At 35.7% G+C, this 21,954-nt stretch overlaps 1 protein-coding gene across 1 annotated transcript; it reads left to right on the top strand.

Moving 5' to 3' along the window:
* The first annotated feature begins 302 nt into the window (after positions 1-302).
* Positions 303-21,708, top strand: NRPA1 (nuclear RNA polymerase A1). The gene is made up of 21 exons (XM_086249150.1): positions 303-538; positions 732-913; positions 1,197-1,356; positions 1,534-1,818; positions 3,960-4,238; positions 4,394-4,564; positions 5,271-5,433; positions 7,723-7,913; positions 7,993-8,256; positions 9,006-9,094; positions 9,221-9,368; positions 9,503-9,721; positions 9,963-10,334; positions 10,451-10,595; positions 12,255-12,466; positions 13,609-13,811; positions 16,409-16,607; positions 16,700-16,962; positions 18,862-19,002; positions 19,825-20,620; positions 20,980-21,708. The coding sequence occupies exons 1-21, from the start codon at positions 521-523 to the stop codon at positions 21,574-21,576; spliced, it is 5,097 nt and encodes a 1,698-aa protein (XP_086105276.1). The 5' UTR covers positions 303-520; the 3' UTR covers positions 21,577-21,708.
* The last annotated feature ends 246 nt before the right edge of the window (positions 21,709-21,954 follow it).

Raw genomic sequence — 21,954 nt, 5'->3', positions numbered from 1 at the left:
TAAATTTAATCATATCAAAAATCATTTGCTTATATAATTATTATCAAATTTAATTATTGTTTATTTATTTAATTTGCAAAGATGAATTTAAAGAGTGATCTGAAAAATAAACTAGTTAAATATATAAAAAAGATAATAATAGAGAAAAATGTCGGAGAAAATTAAAGAAAAGAGAAAGTACATTTATATAGCATTTTTTACTCTATTATATATTTATATGTGCACTCGCGCGTGTTAGAGTGCTGAACTGCTGACCCCTAATCGAAGTGAGAACAGTCACCTGCTTGCGGCGAGTTCAAAAGAGAAGAAGAAAAAGGAGTTAAAACCACAAAACCCTCTCTTAAACCCTCACTTCCCTCTCTCTCTCTCTCTCTCTCTCTCTCTCTCTCTCTCTCTCCAACGTTACTCTGCCGCCGACCTACCTATTCCTTCATCACCCGCCCTCACCTCCCCGTCTCTCTATCATCGCTCCCTCTGCAGCTTCTTCATCCGCGCCTCTCTCTGCACTTCATACACCGCCATGGCTCAAGCCTCGGAGGTCACTCTCTCCCTCCCTCCCTCCCTCCCTCCCTCCCTCTCTCTCTCTCATAAATATATATATATTTATACATATGTATTGCATTTGAGTTTTGATTCAGTGAGGCGTGGTGGTATTATTGTGGTGTTGAGCTTTATGGGAGTTTAATTCTTCATCAAAATTATTTAAAAATCCGAACTTTAATTGATTGCAGGCTGCGACGGAGTCGGTGGCGGCGGTTAGGTTTGGCTTCTTAACCGACGAAGAGGTGAAAAAGCACAGCGTTGTGAAGGTTACCAACCCAGTTTTGCTTGACATGTTGCAGAAACCCGTGCCCGGTGGGCTTTACGATCAGGCAATGGGCCCTCTAGACGGAAGCCCACAAGATAGAGCAGAGTAATTGTCACTTTCTGACGCCAATCTTTGCGTTTTAAGCTCTCTGCAAAACTCATTTAGTATATTTTTCAGTGTGTTAAGGTGTACTGAAAATACATAGATTGAAGAAGTTTAGAAAAATCTTGGATGCATTGTTAGATTATGGCCTGATATAGTATAGTGATTTTTTTTTGTTTTCATGGAAATGAGGCTTCTTTCAGAATCTATGTTGTTATCTAAGTTCTCGTTTTCTGTTCTATTTTTCAATTTTGAAGTGGTCCTTTTCTTTTTTATTTTCATGCAGTTGCAAATCATGTGGTCAGCGTGCACGTCTTTGCCCGGGTCATTGTGGTCATATCGATCTTGCTGTGCCTGTCTATAATCCCTTGCTGTTCAATATTCTTTACAAACTTCTAAACAGATACTGTTTCTTCTGCCACCAGTTTCGGACAAGACCAAAGAAGGTAATTGATGATCTTCAGTGAAATAAAATTAGTGTCTTGAGGGGCCATAGCCCTTCGTGGTGTTCCTTCACTTGTATTGCTTTGAGAAGATTATATCTTGGCCACCTTCATTTCCTCTCTAATTTCTTTTCTCTTTTCCCTTTTCTTTTTTGTTTTTATTTTTAATGTTGATTTAAGGTTGAAACATGTGTTTCCCAACTGGAACTCATAATGAAAGGTGACATTATTGGGGCTAGAAGGTTAGGGGATTCTGATTCACCTAGTAAAAATAAAATGGAGGACTGCGACGGTAGTGAGAATCACAGCGACAAGCATTCAAAGCAGCAAGGATGGACATCTCTTCAGTTTACGGAAGTAATGTCTACTTTGGATAGTTGCCTGGCAAAAACTCACAAAAAGTGCCAGAGATGCAAGGGGGAAAGTCCTAAAATCACTAAGCCTACTTTTGGATGGTTTCATATGGTATGCTCTTCCATCATTAATGTTTGAGAACTGTCAGAGGAGTTATGTATTTTCTGTTATCGTATACTTTCTTACGAAAAAAAGCTTGCATATTTGCTTTAATTTTTAAACTTATGGTGGAAATGTAGCATTTATTAGATATATGTTTTGTAGAATGTTTATTTTCTTAGGTCTGAATCCTGTCAAGTCATTTTTCTTTTATGACAAAAACACAAGGTTTTAAAATCCAAAATTTTGATGATTGTCTTATTGAACTGTTATCGACACAAAAAATTATCAATAAAGTGATGACAATGGAAGAGAAGGTTTGATTGCATCCATGGAATTCTTGTGGGTAATTAGTCTTCTATTTGGTTTAGCAAATAACACACTTTTATGTGTTTGGGTTGCAATGCCTTTGGATTCATTAGTAAATTTTGCTGTATTCATGCTTCTGGAGTTTTTTATTGTAAATCATTTATTCACCTTATGTTAGAAAATATAGTTGAGTTGGTTTTTGAGTCTTTATAATGCTTTGGAAGGCTGTTGTACCTTCTAAACAGTAGGTTTTTGATTATGGTCTTGGTGAACTTTTCTCAACATACAAAACTATCAATAAACTGATGACAATGGAAACTGGAAGAAAAGTTTTGATTGCATCCATGGAATATTTGTGGGTAATAAGACTTCTATTTGGTTAGTAAATAACACACTTTTCTGTACTTTGGTTTGTCCAGAAGTACCTTCAGCTTCCTGGCCTCTCTCCCTCTTCTGTGTCTGTGTGTGTTTTTGTTTGAAACCCTCCATGGGTTAATACCACCACCACCACACAGACACAGACAAGAAGAGGGAGATAGGCCTGAAAGCTGAAGATACTACTGGACATAGACACAAAAAATCTAAAAGACACCCAACCCCTTCGCCGCTCAATTTGATCCCCTCTCTCTCTCCTCTCTATCTGTGTGTTCTTTGGTTTGTTGGGATGAAGAGAAATAATAGGATCTTTGAAGATTAGGTGTAAGAAATGGATTTTTATGGAAAATGAGTAGTCCTTTTCTGTCTTTATGGGCTTCAACGTCAGAGCACTTTGAGGATATTTCCCCTTTAATTCATCTTGGCCAGGAATTATGAACTAATTGTAACATTATTCTTCTAAGTTATAATTTTTATGTTTGTATGTTTAATCAGAGATGGGCTTTTTTTTTTTCTCTTTTTTTTTTTTTTTGTATTTTATAGTTCCAAGATAAAGAAGGTCACTAGTACATTTGTCTACCCTAGAACAAAGGGAAAGAGGTACACTTGAAGTAAAGATGTCATATCACTATTCCCATTAGCCTTAGCTCAAGTGACATGGGATAAGGGTAGAGGTCCTAGGTTCAAATCTTCATGTAAGCAAAAAAAAAAAAAAAAATGGAAAGATAGAAAGAGTAGAGAAAAAAAAGGCCTTCTATGCCTACAAGAACCAATTTCTTTTTGAAAGTTTTTTTGTTCTTGGTTCTTAGATTATATTGTTATCTTCTTCTTACATTTCATTTCATTTTTTCCTCCCTCTACTTGGAACATTTATCAGCATATTTTTGGCTTCCTATTTGGCACAAAACACACAGACTCCTTGGTTCTAATGTTCTCACTTCTTCGTCAGATATTGAGTAATCGTTAGTTATCCTGTACTATATATGAGATAAGAAGACATCTATCTATCTATCTATCTATCTATATATCTTTTTATTTGTTAAAGTTAGAGCATCCAACCCAAACCTAATTGGCAATAAGAGAAGATATTTTATAATCTCAACATGCCCCACACGTGTGGATGAGTTGAGGTAAAGGCGTAGATTAATTGTGTTGGGTGATGTGGAGTGCGTGTGGCCAATTGGGTCTCACATGTGGAATTGCCTGCTTTGAATACTATGCTAAAGTTAGAACATCCAACCCAAAACCAATTGCAAAAATGGCAATGGGTGGAGAGATTTTATAATCTCAACTTTATCTTTAAACACATAGACAAGTCTATTATCTATATTATAATTTCCAGGGTTCTCAACCTTGTAAGTGTTCAATTTATAACTAGTTATTCTTGGTGAAAGGAAGCGTCTGCTCTGAAACTTTGTTTACTTTCTCAATGACTTTATAACTAGTTATTCTCCTTTATATGGTTATAGATTGATAACAGTGCTAGACAGAATGTTATTGGAGGGAGGAAGCTGGAGGGACCCTTAACTGGTCAAGATGAAGGGGCATCTTTGCCAGAGGATGAAAATCTTAACAGTACACCTTCATGGGGGAATGGTGTTGATGCAGCCATATCTGATATATCTAGTGCATCCTCTCCTGTAACTCAAGATACTGCTACAAAAAGGCACAAAGTACAAGGGAACGAAGTGCTCAGTGAGTTCTTTAAGCAGAAATGTTCCTTGTCGGGAGATCTATTACCAACACAGGTATGCTCCTTGTCATTGTTGGCATGATACTATGATAAATGAATGAGATTGATGTTTGTAATTGTTGCCATTGAGTTGGGTCTGTGCTATTTGGACCTTCAAAATAAAACTTATTCTTATTAGGAAGTGTTTTATACTTTTCTCTTTTCTTTCAGGTTAAAGAAATTATAAGGCTTTTGTGGGAAAATGAGTCTCAACTCTGCTCTTTTATTAGTGATATCCAATGCCAGGGAAGTGGAAGCAAATCAAGTCACTCTATGTTTTTCTTACAGACTGTTCTTGTACCACCAATCAAATTTCGTCCTCCATCCAAGGGTGGAGATTCTGTACGTATATTTTACTTCAGGGACTTTCTTCTGTCCTCTCTCTTTCTACAGTTATACACACCTTTCTATATGTTTATCTATCCATCACATTAAGATCCTTACGCATAGCTGGATTCCAGCTATGGGGGAGAGATCATTGGATAATTTGGGTCCGCCTCTATATGATTGTGGGCCTTTGTGATTGTCAGGCTCTTTGGTAAATGGACGGTGCAGTTGAGGAACATAATCCATACCCCAATCTCTCTGTCTGTTTCTCTATTTATCTTAAGAGGCAGTTTTATGAGTTTGTATTGACAAAGAGACTTACCTTACTCTGATAATTCTTTAAATAAGCATTTTCTTTTCTGTTTCACCTCTTATTTTGTGTTTTGCACCCATGATACTGGCCGTATTCAGATATCACAGACTACTGTAAACCTAATATGAGACGTATTCAGATATCACGGACTACTGTAAACTGAAAAGTGCAAGTAGGAACTTATGGCCTTTACTTTAATGTGAAAGGAGTTCCTTTTATGGGATTGCATATTGTTTGAGTTCTAGAAATTCTTTTATTTTTATTCTGCTTAAAAAGGGTATGGGGTGATAATTAATTTTTGTCCTCTAAATTAAATCCGTTGGATCATGTTCTTACATTTTCCATGTTCATGACAAATATAGTTTTACAGTTTATCCAAAATGGTTTCCTGTTTGATGTTTCTATTAGGTGATGGAGCATCCTCAAACTGTTCTGTTAAGTAAAGTGCTGGAGGCAAATATTGCCTTGCGAAATGCCCTTGATAACAACGTAGATCAGTCAAAGAAAATTCGGCGGTGGAGGGATCTTCAAGAGTGTATAAATGTGCTGTTCAATAGCAAAACTGCTGCGGGTGAGTGAATGCGTATTTCAAACACCTCTGTTAAGCCAAATTTTGTACTGTGGTTGAATATTTAGTGCTATAGTTACTTTTTTCCATTACATTATTGATCTCTGTTCTGTTACTTTTTATTTTTTGATTTATTGGAGTGTGCAATATGCAGTAGAAGTGTAGACAGAGAATCATTGACAGAAAACTGGAAAACAATAATGATGCAAATTGTAAAAAAATAGATAGATAACACACGAAAAAATAAAAAAAATCAATGGAAGAATAAAGATAAAACTTAGATGGAGTTAGACGTCAATCTAAGTTATTGTCTGATTTCGAACAAAGATTGCTATAATACTTCTTTTTTTCTTCTGAAAAGAAACTTCTTTGATTGAACATCTTAAACATGATACTGTAGATGTGGAAAGATTGCTATTATACTAATTGACGTAGAGTAGAATAAAGAGAAGTAGCGGGGGGAAAGAGAAGAAGAAATAGAAAAAGTGAGAGATCAGAGAATGACTGGAACAAGGGGAAAATTAGGGCAACTTCATGCTCGTAGTCTCAACTCTCAAGTCAATAAGCAAAAATGACAAGAAAGAAAAGACTACAAACAACATCAATAACTTGAACCATAGCAAAGACTAGAATTCTTTTGCCTACGCCTAATATAGGTATGTAGGCTAGCATGTTTCCAATCCTGATGTTACATATAGATGCTAGCTTTTAATTGTGTGATAGCTATTGCTCACATGGCTCATGAAGGTTATACTTGACGCATAGTTTCATGCCTCTGATACCTTTAGGTGTTAGTTCAGAGTGCTAGTGTCTCAACCCCCATTCTAGAGTGATGCATTCATTGAATCTATTATGTACCCTGGATCTTTGACAATTAATTGCGTTATGTATAGATTAAATTACACATTTTGTCCCTCTAGTTTCATCCCAAATTTACTTTTTTCCTTGTAGTTCCAATTTCAACACATTTGCTCTTACATTTTGTTAACTGCTGCAAGTTGGTTTGGTTGACGAAAAAGACCTGCTTAACTCAAGTGACCTCATATTTTAGCCTTCCTTTCCTCATTTACTCATTATATTGGTGCTAATCAATCCTATCTCACTTTGGCCGGTCATATAATTAGAAGGAAAACAAGGAGAGAGGGAGAGAAAGGAGAGAAAGCAGAGGTTATTTCGGGACTAATAGGTTCCTTTTATTTGTTATCTTTCAAAATGTTGATCATGTGACTTAGACGTCTATTTTTTTCAATACCGTATTAACAGATTATGATTTTGGATCAAAACCGTTAGCGAAGTGTAACGGTAAATATTTTGGAACTAGAACTATAAGGACGAAACTGAATCCAAGTTGAAACTACAAGGAATAAAAGTGTAATTTAGCAATATAATGTTGATATATACATACATTGTGACATTTAAGAAGGACCTAAGTCAAGGACTTCAGAACTCCTATCTCAGTCATTATATCAGATATGAATGACTGACATAGTGGGTATGATGCATTTCACTCTTCATATATGTTCTAATGGTTTTAACTTCGATCCTTATTTTTTTGATAAGAAACTAAATTTATTAAAAAAGAACAGATGTACAGAAAGAGAGAGAAGTGGACAAGATGACCACCAAGGTTAACAAACACCACCCCCCAAAAAACTAAAACGCACAGGAAAAGACTTAAGCACACAAACACTCTAACAGCATCAAATTCCTCAAAACCCAAAAATCCCCTACCCAACTGCAGCTTTCCAATCCGAGAAGATCAGCAAAACTGATAACTCTCTGAAAGCTATCAAGAAGGCTCCACATTGTCTCCTTTAAAATCTTCAAAAATTCTGTTGTTTCTCTCCCACTATAATACCCAAAATACTGCCTTAACTTCGATCCTTATTAGGTCACCTCTTATTAATATATAATGTATATATACATAATATATTATATTTGTGTATGAGTGTGTGCATTTTGAATTTCATTTTCAGATCATCTGCTATATTGATAAACCTGTTGATTCTTCATATGCTTTAATTTTTTTATCAAGTATTCGTGCTCTTTCTACAAGCACAAATTCTTATAATTATTTGATGATATCTCAAGAATCAATATGGGGCAGATGGTTTTCTCACTAATTAATTATTATTTACTATAAACACTAAATCAAATGGGGCATAATTTCCAATGTTTCTTTTATTTATTTCTTTATTTCTTTTTAATTAATTGAGGCTTAGTGCATGATCTTTGTCAAATTCTTCCCTCTCTATAGTAGTTAAGAAGTAACCTTTCTGTACTTAATTTTAGGTCAAGGTAAAAAAGATGTGGCTTCTGGAATATGTCAGCTGCTTGAGAAGAAGGAAGGTCTGTTCCGCCAGAAAATGATGGGAAAGAGGGTTAATTTTGCATGCCGATCTGTCATATCCCCTGATCCCTATTTAGCTGTTAATGAGATTGGAATTCCTCCGTACTTTGCATCAAAATTGACATATCCTGAGGTGAGGTTGGCTCGTGGGTTTTGCAGCTTTAATGGAGCGTCATTGTTATTTTTTTATTTGTTTGTCAAAATTCCTGCAGAGAGTTACTCCGTGGAATGTTCTCAAGTTGAGGAATGCTATTGTCAATGGTCCTGAAATTCATCCTGGAGCTACACACTATGTTGATAAGTTATCTGTTTCGATGTTGAGAGAAAGCCGGAGAGACCGCATTTCAATATCAAGAAAATTACCTTCTTCAAAAGGGGCTGTCACGCAACATGGGAAGGGTTCAGATAATGACTATGAAAACAAAATTGTATACCGTCACTTGCAAGATGGGGACATTGTGCTTGTCAATCGACAGGTATAACTTAATCAACTTATATTTGTAATTTCTTATGCATATTTTGCAATGATGGGACATTAATGTTATCTTTCTATCTAGGCTGATTGCCAACATTATGGTATGAAACAGTTAGTGCTGTGTTTACCATACTAGGGGATAAATGGCTTATGCTGTTTGTCTTTCTTCCATTTTCTTGTAAACAAAAGCAGTTATGTACTTGTTTGTTGATTTATTTGTATATCAGATATAGTAGGGTTGGCCCAAAAAAGCATTATACATTAGTGGAATGCATGATCATTAATAAGCCGTCTCATATGGGTTTATGGTTCAAATTTTAAATATGACTGATCCAGTGCCCGAATGAAGGCCCAGGCTGTGCAGCCCTATCACTTGTTGCTTATGTTTTACACCACAGTATCTTTATATGGCAAGCATGAGATATGTATTGCCATTTAATAAAAAACTATGATATTTTAAATTATAATAGATATGTTATTGTACCTATTTAAAGAAAGTTTATGGTGTTGCACCTTGCAAATTAAAATTGTTATATTTATTCAAATACTTGTTATGCATTTGTATACTAGTCTCAATAATATGATGTGGTAAAGGTTCTCAATTTTTACTTGCAATAATGTGATAGACCAATTTTTTTTTTCTTCTTTTCAAAAACATTTGGTTGTGTAATGTGAATTCAGGATTATAATTGGACTAACCATTAGTTATGTGGTTGAGCGCTTAATTCCATCTATGTTTTCATTTTGCAGCCTACACTTCACAAACCCAGTATAATGGCACATGTAGTTCGTGTATTGAAGGGGGAGAAAACAATTCGCATGCACTATGCAAATTGCAGGTTGTGATTTATGTCTTAAAATTTGTTTACATAAAGAAAATTTTTCTTCCAAGCACATGGCAATCTGTGATTTTAATATTTGTTCTAGGGCACAATACTGACATCTAAGAAGTGTTGTGATTTCAGTACGTACAATGCTGATTTTGATGGTGATGAAATGAATGTTCATTTTCCACAAGATGAAATTTCTCGTGCAGAAGCTTACAATATTGTAAACGCAAATAATCAATACGTAAAGCCTACCAGTGGTGATCCAATTAGAGCCTTGATTCAGGTTTCCAACAAATATTTTAGTAATTGATATACCACATTACTGAAATTTTTGAAATTTTGTACTTGAGATATTTTCATCACAGGTGCCAAGGCTTCTCTTAAATATTTATTGCTTGTTTCTGTTGGAATTTTCAGGACCATGTTATAAGTGCTGTACTCCTTACAAAAAAGGATACCTTTTTGCGATGGGAGGAATTTAATCAGCTTCTTTATAGTTCTTGTGTTTCAGCCGGTTGTTCAGTTGTTTTCTCTGGAAAACCAGGTCAAAAAGTTTTCATTTCTAACTCTGAAGGCGCAATGCAGCCTCTTCTTCCAGCAATTTGGAAACCTGAGTGTCTTTGGACAGGAAAGCAGGTTATTATAAATTAACTCATAAAACACATCTCTGTAGTACATACTTGGGGTCAAATGTTTTTGCCACTCAAGATTCGGGTACCTTTCTTATTGTTTGAAAGCATAACTATTTGTGATGTCCTTGGCCTTTTAAAGAGTCGATCTCTCTCCTTATTTTATTTTTTTAGTTTAGTGGCTGTTGAATAGTAGTATTGTCATGTTCCTTGACCTAAAATGTAATAATCAATCTCTCTCTTGGTAGGTCATCACTGCCTTGCTAAACCATATTACTAGTGGTTCTCCGCCAGTTACTGTTGAAAAAGATGCAAAAATCCCGCGTGGTTTTTTTAACTGTGAAACTCTTGAAGGAGAAGAGAAATCTAATAAAGATGGACCGGAGAAAGAGAAGAAACCAAGAAAAAAAAAGGAAGCTGATAAAGTTACATCAAGGGAAAAAGAGGAGCCAGATGAGAATAATTTATTAATCTATAGAAACAACTTGGTGCGTGGCGTGATTGACAAGGCTCAGTTTGGTGATTATGGTTTGGTCCATACAGTGCAGGAGCTTTATGGCTCAAATACTGCAGGCAAATTGCTTTCTGTGTTGAGTCATTTATTTACTATTTTTTTGCAGGTTAGTTGGGTTCAATATTTAATTGGCTGTGATATTCTGAATTTTATTTCCCGTTTAGCATTAATTTATTCTTTTAGCAACTTTGGTAAACTTTGCATTATGATGTTATGGTCCAGATGCATGGGTTCACATGTGGAGTTGATGATCTTTTGCTAATGGAAAGCAAAGACACAGAAATGAAGGAACAACTTGAAAGTTGCGAAGAGCTTGGTGAAAATGTTTTCCGCGAGTTTATCGAGGTCAAAGATGATAAAAGAAAAGGTACGATATTGTCAGTTGATGATTGTGAAGTTATTGTATGAATGAGGTGAAGCAATGTTTAGAATGTGAAGCCACACACCAAAATGTCCTTTGACTTTTCGGGATTTTATATATCCCAACATCAGTAGGGGTGGAAGTATATCTATCCAGTTGACAATATAGCTTCCACCCTATTGCTGAGATGTCCGTTCTTTTTAATATTTGTGAAAATCTGAGGTAAAATGTCTCATTTCCACAATATTGTGCCGAAGTACCCACTGACATTTTCAACACAGTTTCTAGGTATTTGGAATTAATATTATTATTTTTTTAAATAAAGTATGATCCGACCTCTCTTCCAAGCTGTTGGCTTCACCAGAAAAAAGACTTGCTGGGAAGATCTTGAGGGTGTTGATGATCAAGTTGATCTGTGCAGTCAGGGAGTTGCAGGGCCTTCTTGGCCTTTGAGCTGTCAATGATCTGCTTGGGTTGGGTTGGACAGTGAGCTTTGGTGGTGGTTTAGAGGACTTTGAAAGGTCAGCTGCATGAATGGCTGAGATGGGTTTGTGGGTTGGGAGGTGAGGAGGAAAAGGATGATTGTGTAGGGGTGCAACTTGGACTGGACTGAAATTTTCGATAGGGTTTCTAGGTATCTTGGAATAAAGCATGACCCAATTTCTCTTCCAAGTTATTGGCTTCACCAGCAAAAAGAATTGCTGGGAAGGTCTTGAGGGTGTTGAGGATCGAGTTGAGTTCCTTCTTGGCCTTTGAGCCGTCAATGATCTTCTTGGACAGTGGGCTGTGGTGGTGGTTTAGAGGACTTTGAAATGTCAGCTGCATGAAAGGCTGAGATGGGTTTGTGGGTTGGGAGGTGAGGAGGTGAGGAGGAGAAGGATGGTTGTGATAAGGCTGCAGCTTGGATTGGGCCAACCTGAACCTGCTCAAACCCAACCTGGCCTTTGAACCCGAATTGATGAGTTTATAAAAGCCCGAGCCCAAATTCAACTAAACAAATTGGGTTGGGCTGGGTTGAGGCTCGGCTTACCTGAACCTGAGCTCAATTGTATTTAAGCTTTTTCACTCTGCTTAAGGAGGAAAAGTTATGTTTGACGTTCATGCCCGTTAAATCACATAGGGTTTAAATCTAATGTTCTTAGAGAACTAGGAGCTGGACTTCCATTCTTGATTTGGGCCCGAAAGGACTGCAAAAAACCACCAGTTGCCATTCGTAGGATATGAAATGATTTGAGTTTTGTAGCCTTCGATGTGTAGATTTTGTCCAGTGTAGCACTGATGGAAAGACATGATGATAGTGGACATGGGTCTTTTATGATTTTTTGCCATTTTGATCCATTTCTCGACATGGTTCAATATTTTAGGTTTTAACTCTCGAGTTTTGGGTACGGGCACCTACAGGGTGATGTTTATAGTAATGATTAGGTGCCTACATTAGGCACCCTGTATATAGTAACAATTAGGCACGTACAAGGTATTGTTTTAATAAAATACATACTATGGTTTAAACCGACGATTAATAGGATAAAGGATTAGAGTATTAACAGTCAAATTTTCAATGATAAAATTTCTTTGCTAAAGTTGTTTACATCACTGTTTTTTCCCTTCCTATTATTCTTAAATAATTTGTTTTAATGGTGTGGTACGTCTTGATCAAATTTGCAGATCCAGTGATACTGCAATTGACTATTGAAAAATTCATACGCAGTAATGGAGAATCTGGCTTGGCATCCTTGGAGAGGAGAATGATTAGTCAACTTAATAACAAAACCTCCAACTCTGACGTCTTCAAACAATTATTGTTGAAAGGGTTATCAAAACCGTCTGTTAAGAATTGTATCTATCTTATGACAACATCTGGGGCTAAAGGTAGTGTGGTAAGTTTTTGGTGTTTGCTTCATACTTATTCATGCTAGGAGTTTTGTGCAATATGATAGTGCTTTTGCATTATTATAATCAGATGCATTTCTTATGACTTACAAATGCAGTAAAACATTTGAAGTAAACATCTAGAAAAACTAAAAACTTTCAGCAACTATAGAATAGAGTTAAAAACAAGTCAAAGCAAAATATAAAACCTTGGACTCTAAGCATTTTAACACACTGCATCCTTCCAATCAAGCAAAATAGTGGAGAAAGAGAGATCTCTAAATTCTGAAGTTGTGATGCCCAAGGTGAAGCCCAAAAGTTAACTCTGTGCCATAATTTCTCCTGCTCATTCCCAAATTATCTTAAAAAATTCTTTTATTTCTTTCCAGTCAAATAACCGACATAACAGCAAGCACCAAGCATCCCCACAGAAGTTCTTACCACCCCCTTGAACTTTATGTTTTTTCACTTAACAAAGTAAGACACCCATTTGGTTCAAGTACAACCGAGCTTATGTTCACCTCTCTAAAAAGTTTCAACCATAGACTTAGAGCACTTTGGGCAATGCATAGAAACATGATCCACAGTTCCCCCCTCCCCTTTTACTCATTATGCACCAATTTGGAGACAAGCAAGAGCCCGGTCTTCTTCTTTGAACCATATTGCAAGTGTTTACCTTTCCAAGGGCCACAGTCCAATCAAAAATCTTAACCTTCGTAGGAATTTTCACTTTCCAGGTCTGATCAAAAGCATCAAAAATTGGGAACTCAGTAGAATAAATTTGGATACATGAAGGATCTAAACTCCACCTTCTAGAAGGATAAAATCGAGCATTTTCCAACAGCGGTAGCATCAAAGATAATTCCCCAACATCCACATCAATTAAATTCCACCCAAAACCAAAGTCCCAACTCAAGGGATAAAGAGAGTAATCGTATTTCTGTATCATTTCGGATCAGTGCAACATGCTATGTTAGTTATGATTCAATGGAAGTGGATTCCAGGGTCGACTTTTTACCATATGTGAGCTAAAGAGTTATTTATTGTCTTTCTTCTTAAAAAAAGAGATACTTATCTTCTTCAAATATTTTATTAATATAATTCAGGAGACTTTGTATATAGATTTAATATTCTTTACCATTTTTATTAGGCTAATCTCCAACAAATAACTTCATATTTGGGTCAGCAAGAGCTAGAAGGAAAACGGGTCCCTCAAATGGTTTCTGGAAAGACCTTACCTTGCTTTCCCCCATGGGATTGGTCACCTCGAGCTGGAGGCTTTATTATTGATCGTTTTCTTACCGGTCTTCGTCCTCAGGAGTATTATTTCCATTGCATGGCTGGCCGTGAAGGGTAATTCAAACTTCTTCCTTTCCCAACCTTATCTAAGTTGTCTTCAGTTGAAATCATAATCCTCTCTTTTTTTCCTAAGCATTATGTGATTTTATTGTGCATTACCAAATACGCAAATAACCTGTCTTGCATGCATATATTTTACTAGCTTCTTTCTTATCATGCAAAACTGTCAAATATCTTCTTCTTCTTCTTCTTTTTTTTCTAATTTTTTTTATGGAAGTTAAAAGCCTTGTGTCAGTACTTGTACTTGATGTGCTGCCTGAAGTATCATTGTACTGCTGGCTATGAAACTGTGCGGTTTTCCATCAAAGTTTTAGGTACATGTTCTGAGTTTCTAGACCTAAAGAAAGCGAAACTAAGACATCTTTTTTTCTTCTTCCTCGGGGAAGTAGAAGAAAAGAAGGGAAGTGAAGGAATATATTTAGAGGAAAGAGAGAGGATTTGGGTGGTTTCTTTTCCCTTCGGCCCAATTAATCCATCTCTAGATGAGTGGATTGGGAGAGAAATGAAACATCAAACTGGGAAAAAATCACCCATCATAAAATATAAATGAGAATTATTTTATTTCATGTTTATTGTATCATGTGTTTATAACGTTTTGTACATCTTTTCTCTTCTTCCTCTCCCTACATATAAGTACTGTATAACCATAGGGAAAGGTATCACTCCTTTTCCTTGCATATTTGGATGACACTCCGTTGGTGTTCTTCTAAAAAGCTTCTATACTCTGGGAAAACGAGATAAATAGAAGAAACTCCCTTCCCATTCCCATTCCCCTACCCTTTTCCTTCCCTTATTTTTTGAAATCCACATTGTGCAAGTAAGCTAGTTCCCAAATGTCGTAACCATTACTATCTATAGCTTTCTTGAATGTTTATTGACACAACTACTAATGGAGAGATTCGTGATGTCATTGCTATGCTTCTGCAATCTTATTTGGTGATGCAAAAAATTTTTATCCATAACAGGGAAGAAATATTCCCTTCTGGTTCTAGGGGAAATAATACAATCTATTTACAAACTAGTGTATAAAAAAATAAGGTTCACATTTGGGATTCACCATTGGGATTTAGATTATGTGAGTGCTCCACTACATCTTTGTGGATGTTTCTTGGACTCCAAATCTCTTTAATCTTTATAGTAGAAAGGGATAATTAATAGCTGAGTGTGACTAAATCTCTCTGTTCCACAATATTATTATTTGATATAAATTTGAATGTAAGATTTCAACAAAAAATTGTAAGCTGTTAGTTTTCATCTTATGATTTATCATTTTAATTATATACTGTTCTTGTGTGACCGTGTTTTGTAATTACACACTTGATTGCATTGTAGTTCACTGAATAAAGTGGAGGCATATAGTGTGTCTCTTATCAGTAGGGTTGAGTTTGTATTAATTGGTTTTGTATTCACTTGTGTAGATCCTGTATTGGTGCTTTTTCCCAATCTTGAAATTTCTCCTTTAAACCTATCTGCTCCCTCTTATCTATCCGTGTACACCTTTAACAAAACTATATACATTGTTTGGAATTTCGGACCTTGGTCTACTGGCGTTGCAAAGCACCTTTTCTATCTATATTTTGGGTAAACTGCATGTTTGGGCTTTGTGTTTTGACCCGAAATCAATTTTGGTCCTTGTGGTTTAAAAGTTGCCAATTTGGTCCATGTGGTTTAAACCGTTAACAATGTTGGACATTTTTTTATTTTTTCTCAAATTCACTTCAAATTACAACTCAAAACTTGTTTAAACTTGTAGGTTTTAACTCAAGATGGCTTAAAAATCATGTATAATTCCTTGAATTTGAAACTTGAAACTCAAATAAGAAATCAAATAAATCCCAAACCTAGAACTCAAAACCTAAAGAATTTGTGAGCCTCGATTTCTCTATCAAATAACCATAAGATGGTGTCTTTCAATCCTCCATCGAATTTTTTTCAATAAACCTAATGGATAAATGAGAATTGAAAAACTGGGATTTCTTGAATTAACTCACGAAATTTCAGAATTGTCCTAAGATTGTAAGCAACATAAAACACAAGGACCAAAATTGATCTCAGGTCAAAACACAGGGACCTAAAGTGTAGTTTACCGCTATTTTTTGATTTGATGTTTAATTTTTTCAATTTCTAAGTTGAACTTTGATTCCTTAAATTAATTATTTTCTTAATCTAAATTATTTTGGCCTTCATTTTATTGATGTATGACATTTACAAATGACAAAAAATATATATATATATATTTTTAAGTTTTTGTTTTTTTGGGCATGTAAAAAAGTCCCCCATTTTTTGTTTTTGCCAAGGACCCTTAAGTGGCCTTGTTGATGGACATGGTATAGCCTGCAAATGGTTGTGGTAGCATATGGTATTTATGTGTGTGTGTGTGTGTATTTATGCCAAGGACCCTTAAGTGGCCCTGTTTTCAGCCACTTACTCTACCTGTAATTTTAAATTTCCTAAATATAAATGTCCATTCAGATCATCCTTTTTAGATATAGTTTTCATCATAGGATCACTTTGACATATGTTTACATGGGCTGTGATTGTGTCCTTGTGATTGATTGTTTATTCTCTAACTACGGTCTTTATTTGCATAGGTTGGTTGATACGGCTGTCAAAACATCTCGTAGTGGATACTTGCAAAGATGCCTAATAAAAAATCTTGAGTGCCTTAAAGTTTGTTATGACCATACTGTCCGTGATGCTGATGGTTCCATTATTCAATTTCGTTATGGAGAAGATGGTGTTGATGTCCATTTAACAAGCTTTATTCAAAAATTTGAATCACTGGCAGCAGTAAGAACTTGTTCCTGAGTTTCTGATTCTGAATTCCTTGCAAGACCTTTTTCCAGTTATTTATTTTGTTTCCAATTTATTCTTTTTCTCAGAATAAAGAAATGTTCGACAAGAAATGTTTTCGTCAAATTGATAAATTCAATCCTTATATTGAGAAGTTGCCTTCTGCTCTCAAATATAAAGCAGAGAAGTTTGTACATAATTTGTCCTTGAAGGAGCAAAATCTTAACTTTTTAAACCAAGAAGATTTCTTGAAGTTAATGGAGCACAAATACCTCTCTAGTCTTGCTCAACCAGGAGAACCAGTTGGTGTTCTTGCTGCTCAGTCTGTGGGAGAACCATCAACACAAATGACGTAAGTTTTCTTTCTATTTTTCTCATTATTATTTTAATGGTTTTCATTCTCTACTATTTATAGATGCCCTCAGTTTTTTCTCAAGTTGCAAGGGATAGGCTGGGACTGAGGTAGGTATTAGGTTTAAATCTTTTGAAAAACGGTGGGGGGCAGGGGTCTGGAATCTTTTGACACCACTTGCACCCCACGTAATATTCATTTCCGTGCTGTTTCGGGAGGGAATATTATTTATGTGAATCTTATAATTTCATGATAAGAAGCAGCTTAAATAGTTTTCTTAGTACTAAAATGACAGGATCACATGCTATGTTGTAAATTAAATGGGACCTCTTAAAAGGTGAAAGTCTTGGTTGCTGCATCAAAGTATATGAAAGGCTTATTTCTTTTTTTTTCCCTAAAAGACCAAGTATAGTTGTTATTGAAAAAAACACCAAAGGGCATGATAAACTATACAATTTGCCGAAGGTTTCTAAAATAGTGTTACTTTGTTGCACCCTAAACCCTAAAAAGAGAAGTCAGTATAGAAATTTCTGAAAAAAATGCCAAAGGGTGTCATAGAGTATAAAATATGCGAACAAACATCACAAGCATCTAGAAAGTGTAAAAAAAAAAAAAAAAAAAAAAAGATAAAAAGGTGAAGTGGAATAACCTTTCAACCCAAAGAACAACACTCTCAAGAAAAAATCCTAACCTTCCTTTGAGAATATTTCACCCTTGAAAAACAGATCTAATTAGCATTGCAAACAAAGACCACAACAAACACCAAGGGGGTACTCTCCGACCTATTAATCCTCTTTGCAAAACCTCCCTTCCAAGACAATATTAACTCAAGAACAGGGATCAACATTGCCTAAGCCCACAACTCCCAAGAGAGAGGATGATGCATCAAAAGATGGTTTACTGAGTTTACTGCATGTGCAAACAAACAACACCAACTAGTAACCCATCCTCTTTTAATGAGAATATCAATAGTTAAAATCCTCTCTAAAGAGGCTGCTCAAACAAAGAAAGCTACCCAAGGTGGTACCTTAATCCACCAGCTTCCCTTCCAAGTAAAGAGACAATAATCAGAGTTTTCAATGCAAAATAGAATGATATAAAATCAAAGCATCTGGCCCGAGTAAGTAATAACTTCATTCAAGAGTCTGAAGGCTTCACATTCATCCTCCTAGGATGCTGGTTGGGAAGAACTGGGGTTTTATACTGGTCTACTACATGAACTCAATTGATCCTTGATTATTGCACGATCTAATCTTCTTTGCTCCTATTGTAAGTCAATTATGTACAAGCAGCATGCTGAGGTTTTTGTATTACAGAATCAAGTTTGTCATGTTTAAACTTACAATTTCACCGTAAAAAAATTCACAAACTATTGAAGGCCTACAAGTTCTAAATAATTTGAGTGTAAAATTATTTATGATAGTGCATCCCCTTAAGGCCTGCAAGTCTTATGTGTCCAATCTGTTTTCTTTTTTTCTTTTTTTGGAAAGGGGGTGTTGCTCTCTTGTATTTATGATAGTGCATCCCCTTAAGGCCTTTGGATAAGGGTATGAATTGAGATAAGGTTAAATTCAATCTTCTTTTACTTTCCTGGACATAGTTTTTGGTCTAAGAAGGATGAATGGTCACTGAATTTATAACATGTGCCTTGCCTTTGGATGCACAACATTTAGGAGGGGGAAGACCATAAAAATGTTGTTGAGTTCCAAACTATGTTCAATCTTAAACCAAGATGGCTACTTCATTTGTCAGAATTTTAGTGAGTAACTACAAAACCCTTATTCAAAAGGGCATTTGAGAATGAGAGGTGCTTCTTTGTTTCTGTTTGTAGGCAAGAATTATTTTTGTGTATATGGATATGGTGTCCCTTCTATATGATCAATGCTATCAATTTTTCAGACTGAATACTTTCCATCTTGCCGGGAGAGGTGAAATGAATGTGACCCTTGGAATCCCACGTCTCCAAGAGATCTTGATGACTGCTTCAGATGATATCAAGACTCCAGTTATGACGTGTCCATTGCAAATGGGGAGATCGATGTGAGTCCCTTTAATTGGCCTTTGTGCACTACATTCATTTTTTTTTTAGTCTATTGTAGTAAAGACTGGGTACATTGATGTATTTTCTTAAGTCTTGAAGTATTCTTTTACACAACTTGTTATAAGATTTTTACAAAGGGCTTTGATTTCATAGTTAAAGTAGGGATAGTGATGATAAGGGTTTTTATTGTCTCAAATATTTGCAACTTTGAGAAAATACAAAATTATCCTTGGTGATACCTTGTAATTGTCTTGCACTCAATTTATTCATGCATGCCAAACCTACTCTATTTTGGCCTAAGTTAATATTGAAATTTTCATCTCATTCTTACCGCTAGTACTCTAAAAGTTGCTTACACTTGAAAATCTTAAACTAGCCTCTAATTTATAGAAAATGAATTATTCGAAGAGTGTAATATCCCAAGAAAAAAAATAAAAAAGATAAAAGAAGGTAGTTCTTTGTTTGCAGGAGAAGGAGGTGCCAAAAAGCAGAGTTTATAATAGTCAAATGCTATTGTAGAATTGTTTTCAGCGTAAGAGCTTATGTATTTCTTTGTTTTTTAATGCTCCTAAAACCTGCTGAGCATGTGGTATCCGATGGTTAAACTTTAAATGCCTTTACATATCATACGATTGTGCATTGCAAAATGGAACGTCTAAATGTAGATGTTTTGGAAGACTCTAGTATTAGCTTACTTGGAAAGGATTTTATAGACAGTTGGACCAGTTTATGTTCAAATGTCGGATGTTATGGAATTCATTAATCCTCCTGCCCTTTCTTTCTATATCAAATTGATTGTGAGATCTTTTTGTTATGTGCAGGGAGGATGCTAAGCATGTAGCTGATAAGCTGAAGCAGATCACTGTGGCCGAAATAATAGAAAGTATGAAAGTAACTGTCATCCCGTTTGTCCTTCAGGATCATCAGACTTGCCGTATTTATAAGCTTGAGATGGCACTTCACATACCTGAACATCTTCCAAAATTTGCTGAAGATTTATCAGAAGATTGGGAGGAAATCCTTGAGCATAAGTTTGTTAGGGCGTTGGAGGATGCCATACAAAATCACATTCTCTTGCTTTCTAAAATTAGTGGTATAAAAAGTTTGGAGCTTGATTCACATACGGAGGCATCAAATGAGACAGATGAAGATAGTTCTGGCAAAAGATCTCAACGCGAGGAAGAAGATGATGACAATAGTGGTGCAGATGACGATGAACATGAAGGAGCTGAGGATTTTGGTTTGGATGCACAAAAACGAAAGCAGCAAGCTACAGATGAGATGGATTATGAAGATGGCTGTGAAGATGAAGCGAAAGAAGGGGATCAGTCAGATGGAGATCAAAGTGAAATTGATGAGGAAAATGAAGTTGAAATTGGTAAGGATGATGCGATTGGGATTTTAGATGCAAATGATGAAATGCCTGAAAGTCCTTTAGAAGCTGGAGACCTGTCTAAGCCCAAGTCAAAGGAGAAAACAAGCAAATCAGGAGCCAAAATTCAAAAGCGCCCAGCAGATTTTAAGGAGAATGACAGGAGAATATTTGTGTCAGCAAAGGGGTTCCACTTTGAGATCCATTTTAAATTTACCACAGAACCTCATATTTTGCTGGCCCAGGTACTTTCAGTTTTATTCTTTGCCATAACATCCCCTTCCTCTTGTTCATTCTTTAGCAAAACTTTACCACATTAACACCTACTCCCATCCCCTTTTATTGTTTTACTCACCATTGGATTCTAGTCTAATGTACCAATGGCTTGAACATTATCTTCTCCGACAACTATCAAGCTATTAATGTGGCCAGAACCCTCTCAAAATAAAAAAATAATTTTTTTTAAAGAAATGAAAACAGCACAAGAAAAGAACGCATGTCCAAAACTTGTTATGATTCATGGGGAATTCTATATATTTCATTAATATACATTCCCTTTCTTCCCTGTGTTGAAATTGATCTTGTTTGAATTATGGATATGTAGATTGCTCAGAAGACAGCCCAGAAGGTTTATATCCAAAGATCGGGCAAGATTGCCGACTGTAAACAAATTACTTGCGACGAAAGTCAAGTTATGTGCTTCGGGAAGGATCCTGAAAATAAAGAAAGTTTTTCACCCAGTGAGAAAAAGGAGATGCCAGCTCTGCAGACCACTGGAGTGGATTTTGTTACATTTTGGAAATTGAAAGATGTTCTTGATGTCAGGTATATATATTCAAACAACATCCATGCTATGCTGAACACTTACGGAGTGGAAGCTGCCAGAGCAACTATCATCAAAGAAATAATGAATGTTTTCAAATCTTATGGGATATCTGTCAACATTCGGCACCTTACACTAATAGCGGACTACATGACTCATTCGGGTGGTTATCGTCCAATGAATAGATATGGAGGCATAGCAGAGTCAACATCTCCCTTTAGTAAAATGTCTTTTGAGATGGCTTCCAAGTTCATTGTTGAAGCAGCGTATCATGGGCTGATTGATGACTTGGAAACCCCATCAGCAAGGATCTGTCTCGGGTTGCCAGTGAAGGTGGGTACTGGTTCTTTTGATTTGATGCAGAAGATTGAGATTTAATGTATAATATATAACAATTTTGTATGAACATGTTTGGGCCAAATGCAGCTCCTTGTTTGTATGCTATTTACATAGTGTTTTGGGCTAAACATTATTAACAAAGTTCGGATCAGAATGTCAAAATCACTTATTGTCCAACATCTGTTTTAATAATAGATCTGATGGTATTTATTTTATCTAGAAGTTGAATATATAATAATATATTATATATGTATTTACTATGGTGATCTAAAATTAATTAATTATCAAGTTAATGCAAAGTTAACTACTCCTTTGGTCGGTCCACAGGATATAATTTCATAATCTGTTTCATTCATTTTCCAAACCTCATTTCAAAGATATCAAAGTAAAAAATTAATTAAATCAAAAATTATTTAG

Source organism: Dryas octopetala, chromosome 6, assembly GCF_963921425.1.
Source record: "Dryas octopetala chromosome 6, drDryOcto1.1, whole genome shotgun sequence".
Classification (NCBI taxonomy): Eukaryota; Viridiplantae; Streptophyta; class Magnoliopsida; order Rosales; family Rosaceae; genus Dryas; species Dryas octopetala.
The sequence above is the reverse complement of the archived record's forward strand: the minus strand, read 5'-3'. Positions and strand labels throughout refer to the sequence as shown.

Coding starts and splice junctions, on each gene's coding strand:
- NRPA1 (XM_086249150.1), top strand. Junction 4,565..5,270: donor CATCCAAGGGTGGAGATTCT/GTACGTATATTT, acceptor TGTTTCTATTAG/GTGATGGAGCATCCTCAAAC. Junction 7,914..7,992: donor CAAAATTGACATATCCTGAG/GTGAGGTTGGCT, acceptor AAATTCCTGCAG/AGAGTTACTCCGTGGAATGT.